Here is an 11,354-nt window from a genome sequence, read left to right as displayed (position 1 = left end):
TCTCTTGCCCCAGTGCACTATCAACAGCACTTAGACCATTCTCATGTAGGTGTTTTACTAAGCTAGTGATGGAAATTGGACAGCATTCCTAGGCAACCTAAATGAGTATTTCACTACCTTTTCAATGCCCATCTAACATTCCTCCATAGCAGCTAAACTTCATTCCATTTTGAATGTTGTTATGACTCCAAAGAATATGGGGACTACACCAGTACCTTCTTCCTTGCAGGAACTGTTTGAACCCATGTGGGATTATGGGATCTGCTCTCCTAGTGAAAGACTGTGTTCCTCTACACCCCAAGGAAAAACACTAGAAAAGGTTAATTTCCTGAACTGCTATAGCTGTAAATAACTATTTTAACATACTCAAAAAGCATTTTTCACTCCCTCATTGCTCCTAACATAATGAATATTCCAGAAAATATTCTTGCATATCTGTCCTTTAATATTTCTAGGGCTAGAAATTACATGGATTTTTTTAATCATAGGTAGAATCCACCTAATTTTTAATGGTGAAATCATGTTAGAAGGAAAACAGCTGAAATAACCCTATAATTGCCCATATAAGAAGAGGAGACCCTCAAGGAAAAGGCCATATTACTGACTTGCCAGCACAAAAGGGTTCTCATTGTGTACACCTGTGTTGTGCTTGGCCAGTGGGATAACTGCTGATTTTAAATAGCATTTGATGTCCCTTCATTCTCACAAACAAAGTAGCTACATAGGCAGGTGCAAACTCGTTTAAAAAATTTGTATCAGGTGGAACTTTGGAGTTTTTTGAGAAGCTAATTATCATCACTTGCCCTAAAAAAAAAAAAAAAAAAAAAAAAAAAAAAAAAAAAAAAAGCAATTCACTCTAACTTCCTGCTCAAAAGTCTCTTAAATTGTGTTTATCCCACAAGAAACAAAAATTTGGGAAGACTAAGCCTAAGCAAAAATTCTTCTTGCTCACTTCATGACATTTCATCAAAAATGTGGAAAGAAGACTCCTCCTAGAGTGTAAATAGCTGAGGGAAAGTCAGAGCATCCTCTATTTACCTCTTCACCTGCAAAGGAAAACGAAAACGTCTGAAGCCCCACCTTTTAAGAGCCTTGTGAAACAATCTGGGAACTGAGCCAACTTCTACTCTCTCACTATATAAGAGTTGGGAACAGACAGGTATTTCCTCAGAGGCAGGTTGTTCGGTGGTTCCTACCGGACCTCCAGAAGATGGGTAAAGGTGGTGGGACACGAATGCCACTATGGATATCAATACTAGCCCTGGTCTTCATACAGATCAAAGGTAGGAAGATTCACTTGCTTGGCATTTTTACTGTTTTAAAGAATTTATAGCTTGCTTTGGAGTTTGAAGCTTTTTTTCCCCTGGCTTTGTGAAGTTAATGAACCTCTTACCTTCATGCAAGATTTTATTTTCTGCTTAAAATACTTTCTTTCCTAAGAAGAGAAAATTAACTCTTTTGAAACTGTCATCCTGTTTTTCCCCAGCTGAAATCTGGAACAGCTCCACTGCATTGAGTGGAACTTTCTCTGAACTTATAAGTCTACAAAAATGCCTCAAGATTTGCATTTAGCTTTTAATATCCACTTTAAGGTGGTATAGCATTTCTAAATGTACAAACCAGAAGGTGCAAAGGTACCTCTAGAAAGGAATAAATCAGTGGAGGAGTATGTCTGCATGAATTATTAAAGACTATTTATCAGGTGATGATAAAGTATTGAAGAAAGGGAGTGTTTTGCTTTACAATCATCAGGCAATAGGTTTTAAAAATTTATTTACTCTTGCTTATGAGGTTGCATAAAAGCTTAGCACACAAGGTTGGCTTGCAATGGGCTGAAAACAAATGGAACTGCTATAAATATTCTATTCACTTAATAGTCACAGATGGATGGAGACCCCTTTAATTTTTTTTTCTTTCTCCACCTGATAATTTCCCTTTAAGTTTAATGTAACAACAATGTTAGTTTTAAATGCATTTTGATTTCTCGTGCAGATCCTATCGTATGATTTCATAATTTTCCTGCTCCTAGGTAGTTCCACAGTAGCTTATGTTAAGAAGTGGTAGTGTCAAAGAATAGCCTATGACAGGACTAGCTGTAGCCTTAGCAAAACATGCAATGGCAGCAGGGATCTGCGCAGTGCATGTGGCATGAGACAGAGCAGAGTCACACAGTTCATGGAGAGAGAAGCAGAAAACTCTCTGAGGCTGGGCACTGAAGGAGCCCAGAAGCCCTGAAAGATTCCTACCCTCAAAAGGGACACACGTCCTCTAACCCCAGCTCTCTCCCCAGGAGAGCACTTGCAGAGTTCCCACAGCTCTGCTTTCAGCCTTAGCCCCTTTAGTGGTCCTACCCACAGCCTGCCCTGGTGAGGTGCAGCAGGGGTGAGCCTCCCCTTGCACTTTGGCCAGAATAGTCTTCACCTCAGCCTGCCCTCTGACGAACTCTCACTAAACAGTGAGAGCACTGAAAGCCCATCTGGATAATGCATACATTCTAATTCTGATGTTGCACTGGAATGGAATGAAAAATGGTTTCTTTGCTTTGGGCCAAAATCAACAGGCACAAATCTATTGGAAAGACCTATTTCCTTCTGTATGGTGTGGCTTTTGCATTTATTTTCCTTCTGTGGCTTATTACAATGAATGCTTGAAACTAGAAAATACAGAGTAACTTTGGCTTTGACAAAGATCAGTCCTCTAACTCTAAAGTGAATTCTTCATATACAAAAGGGACTTATTTGAAAGCCATCTAGCTAGAAAAATAGGTTTTACTAATGCTTAAAGTACAGAGTGATCATAAAACCTAAAAAATTTAGGTCTTTTATCTGAAAAGCTTGTAAGGGAATCCAGGGGTATACTGTGACAGAACAAGGACCTGCTCAAATCACCACAGGCATGTTTTTGATGGCTTCCCTGCAGTAATTTATTACCCAAAAAGTTAAAAAAGGCAAAGGCTGAAGGAGTGGTGTTTGGCCATCGTTGCATGTAGCATAGGTCCTGATGCATTTCTGGCCTCTTGTACATAAATGTGTCTTTGATTTTTGATATACGGAGTGCTGCACATTTAAACAGATATAATTGAGACATTATGAGGGGATTCAAGAAAATTAGACATTCACATTTCCTTTACTACTCTTCTTGATCCAGTTCAAGCCCAGGGCAGTGAACAACCAACAAAATCAGAGTATGTTTCTCCATCTCTCCTGCAGCGACAAAAATGTAGGCTGATCCCTTTGTAAGGTTTTTTCTGAATAAAGGTGATAAACTGTAAGATTACAAGAATATTTTGATTCCTAGCTACACACATACCACACACAATGAAAGAGAAGCCCTCTGTAAAATATATCCAGTTTTCAGACATTCTCTGATTGCTCTAAGCTTGGGAATTTCCTCTGAGATCTGACCCAGTGGATCTGCTCTACTGATATAATACAGTTATCTAATCTTTGACTTCACAAAAGGTACATAACTTATATCTAAATGTGTATTTTCAGAAGAGGTGTGTGTTTACATACATATCACAAAGGTACTTGATAGTAGGTAATAAAAGGCACATTTTTTTACACTATGTCAAGATGACTGCATCACTCACAAGAGAATAAGAAAGCTGTAACTACCTTAAACATTAGAATAATTAAGTACTACAAGATCCTGCATGAAACTTAACTGGACAGTGCAAAATAAGGGTGGAAGGATCCAAAGCTGATGGGTGTATTAGTAATGACAGGCTGAAATAATTGATCATTAAGTCTGCCCTGCAAAATGTGTGCCACGGGTTATTTAAAAATAGATGTTGTAATCAGTATTACAATACAGTGCTCTGAGGATCATATTGCTCCTCTTCAGTTCAGAGTATCAGGACCAGCATCAGATGGGAGTCTTGAACAAATGGTGGAAGAAAGTACTACAGTCTGTGCAATTTAGCTCTTAGTGAAATTTATAGAAAGACAGAACACAAAGCATTGTGTAAAAACCACCAATAAAACCCTGTGGAAACTTTCCACTAGAGTGTAACTAGTAGTAGGAAATATTCACTAAAAAGACTAGGCAATCTCTACCCATATTCTAGGACTTCAGAAAAGATTAAACCTGGCCATTTTTTCTCCTTTCTCTTTTCTACCAGCTTTCAAATCCCAAGGAGTGACAATCATTCCACCTTTTCCAAACGCACTGAACGTAAAGGGTAAGTTAAGCAAATGTCATGGCTCAGATATCTGTGCCCTTGTTAATGACAAAGAGCATGGAGTGACTGAAAAAAAAATCAATGAATTGTGTAAGAACCTTGAGCATCATAAACCAAAAAATTACCAGAGAATTAATTAATCAGGTAACACAGATAATCTAAATGTGAATCCAGCGCTTTTGACTCACTGCTCTATGATGCAGCTGTAAGAAAAAAAATTAATATATATGTTTGAACACGTATACCTATTGTACATGTTTTTCCCTGGTATTATATATATTTCCAGTAAAGAGAGGAAAATAGTAGTGTGCTGAAAACTGTTGAGACACCTTATCCAAGGAAGAGGGTACCATTCAAGCAGGCTGAGTGTAAATGTGGAAAGGGATGGGGAAGATAATCAGGGATTTTAGAGAGTATCCTTGCAAGGAAAGGAAGCCTGAAAAGAAAGAAGAGCTTTCTATAATGGGCTGGAGGAGGAGTAGAGAGGTGGAACCCCTTCAAGGTGAAGTGTAATTTTGGCACAAGAACAACCAGGCATACATGGGACAGGAATATGTTTCAGAAGATGTTGACAAAAGTCTTCCAGCCATTTAGAATTTGTGGGTATGAGTGGGCTTCCCAAGTAGGAGTACCAGCTAGTTTTAAACTAGCTTTTATATGGTTTTATGGTGAAACTTGAGGACTGCATACATTTAGGAAAGGATATATGGGATAGGGCAGTAATCAGAACTAGAGCACTAGATCTAGTGACCCCAGAGGTCTCTTTTGATTCTAGGCCCTATATCCCTATGCAAAAATGATTAAGCACAAAAAGCAACTGAAATAAATAAATAAATAATGACAAAAATAGCTTGACAAAACAGAAAAAATATGAGGTTTTTGGAAAGAGGCTGGTGAAAGAAACAGGAGGGATAAAACATCTACACGGAGGGTGTTACAAAAAACTACAGAAAATTCTTATTTCTTATTTTGAATCCACAGCTGGCAACCCCTATCACAATGGCCGTGTTTGCAGCACATGGGGTAACTTCCACTTCAAGACCTTTGATGGGGACATCTTTTACTTCCCTGGGGTCTGCAATTACATCTTTGCATCCAACTGCAAGTCTTCCTATGAGGACTTCAACATCCAGATTAGGCGTGCAATGGTGGAAAATGCTACTGTGATCACTCACGTCATCATGAAGCTGGAAGGAGTAGTGATCGAACTGACCCCCACCTCTGTCCTGCTTGACAACAAACTGTATGTTCCTTCTTTGTTCCCAGTGGGCTCTTTGAGCAAGTGTCCCTTTCCCTCATTTCATCGTTGCTCCCAAGCAGTGGGAGGGCTCAGGTCCTTCCTGAGGTAGTAACAAAAACAAAGGAGGGCTTGACAGCAAGCTTAGTGTCACTTGTGCAGATTATCCCCATGGCTGTTTTGTTCAGATGAGCTGTATCCAATATGCTGTCCCACTGCTACAATAGTGTATATATGTATGCATGCAATTAAGTCTGTAAGCTGCATTCTTTACACCCTTGGAGTCAGTAGTTTCCATTAATTTTACCACACAGAATCCCTGCAAGGAATTTTTGACAGCTTTTGTTCTTGCACTGAACAGTGTGCAGTAAAGCAGTGACTGCTCTTCAGCTTGTACCTGAATTATTTTAAAATTATCTGTTCTTCAAACTTGCTATCTATGTAGTAATTATAGCACTGACTTTGGCATAGGGTGTGAAACCTACCCAAAAGGCCAGGTAAATATTTGGGCACCTATCGCACAGTGAGTTGTCTGTTATGGCAGCTATGTACAGTGAGCTAGTCTAAAGGTTATCTCGGGTACAGCTTCCTGAATGGCACTCATGCCACAGAAAGCCTGGAGTCTATCCCTTTATTAGCAAATGCTTCAAGGAGTAAATAGCAATATCCTGAAGCACACTGGCTGCAAAACAGAGCCTCCCAGCACTTTTTTGAAAAATACAACCACAGACATATGCTAACATTTTACCCAGCAAAACACCCTTAATGGAAAAGCCAAAGGGAAAAGCAAGGCTGACCCATCTGCACAATGAGAGGCAATGCATAGGAAATGGACAAAATATTAAAAGCCTGTGTTGTCTGTGGTAGTTATTGCTCTAATTTCTTCACAGGTATGTCTTGAAAATTCTCAAAGAGAATGAGAAAGGATATCATTGTGAACATTCAATGGATATTCTGTCCCTACCCCTGTTGACTTATGATGATCTTTCCCCAGGGTCCAGATGCCCTACAGCCATATGGGAGTCTTTATAGAGAGAAGTAACAACTATTTGAAAGTTTCTGCCAAGTTGGGACTGACCTTCCTTTGGAATGGACAAGATGCCCTCCTGGTAAGAAAACATCCAGAACACAGCAAAAAGTCTGTATTTTGAAAATAGCCTGCTTACACCTTTGCAGTATTACGGCCAGGCAGGCATTAGTTACTTTTGGATTTGTGTCCATTTTTAGTGTATTGTTCTGTCTTCTCTCAATTTCCCACTTTTTCCCCACCAAGCTCAGCTCAGAATCAATAAGCAGTACTGGTATAGGCTGTGCTCCTAACCATTAAGATGGCCATTTCTATAGACTTCCTTCCTCCTTTTGTTGTTTTTTTTTTTGGTTTTTTTTAGGTGGAACTAGATAAGAAATATGCCAATCAAACTTGTGGACTTTGTGGGGACTTCAATGGAATTCCAGGCAGCAATGAATTTATTTCAGGGAGTAAGTAATAATAAGCATTATTAAGTACTGGTGCTTTTTTTTTTCTTCTTAGAATATACTTTAATACGGGTTGTGGGTTGTTCAAACTGGAAAACTGGCATTACTTATTTATGTATTCCTGTGATGTCAGTTGTGCAAAGTCAGGACTTTGAGATGTAATTAGACTACTTCTATCATTGTTAGATATTTTAAGACCTGTCACATAAAAATTTCTACTTGTTTTCAATAGTTAAGATCCAGTTTTTTATAGATCGTGTTCATATTTCCCCCTTCATATTTTAGTGATATTATTTGGTAATCACTGTTCACGTCATAGCAGGTAGTGTCACAAAAAAAAAAAAAACTCCATGCAAAATTTAGTAAGCATTATTCTAATATTTGAACTGTTTTTTACAGAGACAAAACTGACCCCCATACAGTTTGGTAATAGGCAGAAGATGGATGGACCCACAGAGCAGTGTGATGATCTTATTCCTCCTACTTCTCTGATGAACTGCTCAAGAGAATTTGTAAGAACATCTTTCTCAAAATGTGTTCTCTCACTATGAATGCATTCTCTGTCTTTGGAAAAAAATTTTTAGAAGAGGGAAAAAGTAGAACATGAATATGACTCAGTTGTAGGTCTCAAAAGAAAAATATTCTTAATTTCATGTTGTTTTCTTTGCTAAGGGGAATGCCAAAAATTTGCATTCCCCTTCCAGAAGAAGATTGCATATTTTCTTGAAAGAGAAAATTACTGAGGATGTCTTAATATAAAGAAAGAATATAATGCTTGGGAAATGACCTGAGGTGAGAGTAACTAAGGATATGGAAGCTACTAGAGTTATTCAAAGGAGTTCCGTGTGTTTTTGCCCTATTGTTATATTTTTCCTTAAATATCAGCTTATGGATACTGTTGGAAGGGTTTCTGGACCAGATCAATCCTTGATTTTTTCTGCTCCATGCCTTAAGTAATTATTTTCATATGTTCTTAACATTTGTTTACCTTCTCTCTTTTCCTTCCTAGGCCTCTATCTGTGAGACAGTATTGACCAGCAAAGCATTTACAAGTTGTAACATGCTTGTGAATGTCCAGGACTACATTGAGACTTGCATACAAGACTTGTGCCACTGTGACAGCTCTATGGCTGACTTCTGCATGTGCAACACCTTTGCTGAGTACTCCCGGCAGTGTGCTCATGCGGGTGGACAGCCCCAGAACTGGAGAACCTCAGATCTGTGCCGTGAGTACCTCGGGAAGGGACCTCCACCTGTGCTTACACATCTAGCAAACTTCACATATGTGAGGTTTTTTCCTGAAGAAGAAAGTTGAAAAGTGCATGCAATTATAATCAGTTTTTACCTGGTCACACACAAGACTTTGGGAATATGGAAGTTTAGGGGGTTTTCAATATCAATCAGAAAATCTAAAATGTTTCAGCCTCTGCTTGGATCAGGATACCTTGTCATAGCTTGACACAAAACAACCTAAATTGCAAAAAAAAAAAAAGCTTCCTCCAGCTTTTAAATGAAAAGTCAGCTTTATAATACTCTTTCTACTTTTAGCCAAATCATGTCCATTCAACATGCAATACCATGAGTGTGGCTCTCCCTGCTCCGACACGTGCAGCAACCCGGAACGATCTGCGCTTTGTGAAGATCACTGTACAGATGGCTGTGTCTGTCCTCCAGGCAAGCTCATTTCCTGCCCTTTTCTCATACCAACCCCCCTAGAGTACTCACCTGTACACATTTAATAACTCTCTTACTCTGGATCATTCCCATCACATCATCAGTGTTATTATCGTGGAAGTAATAGCTACATTTCTCCCCGGGATGCACTATTTCTATTCAAATTACTAAATATGGCCTTTTAAACAACAAATATTCCTTGCATATATACTTTTCTAATGTATATATATAAAATCACTGAACTTAGAATAAGATAATTTGCTCCTAAAAACAGCAGAGTCTTCTATTCTCAGCATTCAAACTCAGTTCACAGAAAGTATAAAATGTTTAAGCAGATTTTGCACGCAATCATAACTCCTGCTGCTAGCAAAGCTACATCTAGTTCCACAAATTACCAAATCCTTCTTGTCAAGTGTTACGTGTTTATACAACAAGGAGCTGACAGAGCACTAGGCAGTGTGTTAGATCTGGTCCTTCAGAGAATTGTACACAAGAACTGCATATCAGTACAAGATAGATGTGTTCTTTGTGCATACTTCTGGGTCTAAATTTTTGTTGCTGTTGTGACTGTATATCACAGGAGCTTCACCCCTTGCAGCTGTTCTGCCCATCCCCATGATGTCTCACAGAATTCACCATCACTTGTTTGTGTAGTAGCATTGACTTCTCTAAGGCAATCCTCTGTCTCTGGGCATAAAAATATTTACTGTACAGATATGTCCTTGGGCAGTCTTGTAAATGGTTCATCTATTTCAGCTCATTACCTAATAGTTTTAATCCTAATTCCATTCAAATGAAATCCGTAACAGAAAGGTATTTTCCTAGAGGTCCCTTTTGATCACGCTAAGATTTTTAAATAGATTCCAATGGAATACAGCCCTTCAATCTCCACATAGCTTGTGTCCTATTATTTTAAAGTACAGCAGAAACAGGACATAGTCTCAGGCACCTGGTACATATGTGTTCAAAGGCAGGTTCTGCAGTGCCCAGAATAAATAACAGACCCTTTCTTTCCCTAGGAATGGTATTTGATGATGTTAATGGCGCCGGCTGCATTCCCCGCAGAGAATGCCACTGTACCTATGAAGATGAAACTTATGCTCCTGGTGCCTCCTTCTCATCTAAATGCAGATCATGGTAATATTTTCTCACTTTCTAGTTTTTTGGTTTTTTTTGGTTTTGAGTTGGGGGTTTTTTGTGCATGAGCTCAATATTTACTGATTTCCCCATAAAAAACAAATGAGCAAGTACTTACCAATTGAAGTTCCATAATTACACTACTTTAGAGGTCGCTTTCATGTCTGTTTTCCCTTCACACTTGGAACAAAAATTTGAGTTTTTGAACACCTGTTCAATTTCAAGAAATACCAGGGAAGGAAGATAATCAAAGTCAAATACCAGAGGTGTTTAAAAATGTGAATTAGGGCTATACCTTTGCAGCCCTACAGTGTAATGCGAAGGTACTCATATAAATATTGTGGAGATCATGACATTTGGGGGCATGTTACATTTAGTGTGGGACTTCACATTTGAGGGGCATGTTTAACAAATATATATTTTTTATTATCCCTATAATTACTGAAGTATTACTGCATAAGTGTATGCAACTGCACCTGCCTATTTATTTATTTTCCAAGAAATACTTAAAATATTTGACATGGATTACAAGTTCACCAGGACTGAATTCTGTCCAAAGATTGGAAATGAACAACAATATATATAGAAAGTTATCACCTTAACAGAAATGTGCCTGCCCCATATTTGTCTGAGATTTCTAAGCAATACTGCTTTCTTTGGCACTGTGATCAGTGTTTCAAGAGGAAAACTAGGGCATCATCTGCTCTTATTGCCTTTTTATTTTGTTTGCACTTGCATTACTCCAATTTTACTAATGCTTCCTTCATTTCAGTACCTGTGTTGGAGGTGAATGGTCTTGTGTCACTCAGTCGTGCCCTGGGACTTGCAGTATTGAAGGAGGTTCCCACATTTCAACATTTGATGAGAAATACTATTCCTTCTTTGGAGACTGTAGTTATGTCCTAACCAAGGTAAAAATGAGTCACAATCCTTGCTAAAGGAAAATGTTTTTATTGTATATAATTTTTTTTGATGAAAACTTCTGGCAATCACATCAGTTTTCTGAGTCATTGAGGGTTAACATGGTTATAGGGTTAACACCCCTAAATGGATTTCAGGGGCTTTTTTGTTAGGGTTATACTAAATAATATTGCAGTATTTTTGTGGGTTTGGTAATTTTTTAGGATTTGCACTGAGTTTTTATTAGATTTCATAGCCCTAGGTGTATTCATTGTTTATTTTTACTGAATGACTAAACTATTTTCATAAGGACTTCATAGTAAATAAAATCTGCTCTTGACATGATCGATCTGAATGTTACCAAGCAAAATCATCATAAAATCTTAGAAATGAGCTGGAATGAGATGATTTAGAAATCTTATCCAAAAGTTTAAATTATTTAAATCATTAAAACTTTTGGATAAGATTCACAAGCATTGCCTTGATGCACAATGGCAGCATAGGTCAGACTTTACACATCAAACTCCTCCTTTTGGCACCAACATGTAAAATTAGATTCTCAGGGTGTCTGGAGGCAGAGGAAAACCCCTAAATTTGTACACAAAAGTTCAAAAAGCCCCAGAATTTAATACTGAATTTCTAGATTGCTATAATTATGCATCTCAGCTGTCCTCAATTTAATCTTCAATATGCCAAAAAAGTGATAAGACACATTCAAAATTACAGCCTTCTCTGAGTCGTTCCCTA

The 11,354-nt window shown here is 38.2% G+C and overlaps 1 protein-coding gene across 1 annotated transcript in view; it reads left to right on the top strand.

Annotated features, from left to right (window-relative positions):
• Nucleotides 1–1,182: 1,182 nt before the first annotated feature.
• Nucleotides 1,183–11,354, top strand: part of LOC132074843 (mucin-5AC-like) — a 47,653-nt gene continuing 37,481 nt past the window's right edge. The window contains exons 1-10 of the mRNA XM_059474879.1: nt 1,183–1,283; nt 4,124–4,183; nt 5,165–5,426; nt 6,415–6,529; nt 6,809–6,899; nt 7,296–7,408; nt 7,906–8,122; nt 8,445–8,570; nt 9,590–9,707; nt 10,480–10,618. Coding sequence (XP_059330862.1) covers nt 1,211–1,283; nt 4,124–4,183; nt 5,165–5,426; nt 6,415–6,529; nt 6,809–6,899; nt 7,296–7,408; nt 7,906–8,122; nt 8,445–8,570; nt 9,590–9,707; nt 10,480–10,618 — 1,314 coding nt within the window. The 5' untranslated portion in view covers nt 1,183–1,210. The remainder of the gene's footprint in view (nt 1,284–4,123; nt 4,184–5,164; nt 5,427–6,414; nt 6,530–6,808; nt 6,900–7,295; nt 7,409–7,905; nt 8,123–8,444; nt 8,571–9,589; nt 9,708–10,479; nt 10,619–11,354) is intronic.

This window comes from Ammospiza nelsoni, chromosome 6, assembly GCF_027579445.1.
Source record: "Ammospiza nelsoni isolate bAmmNel1 chromosome 6, bAmmNel1.pri, whole genome shotgun sequence".
Taxonomy (NCBI): Eukaryota; Metazoa; Chordata; class Aves; order Passeriformes; family Passerellidae; genus Ammospiza; species Ammospiza nelsoni.
Note: the sequence above shows the minus strand (reverse complement) of the source record. Positions and strands in the feature narration are given on the sequence as shown.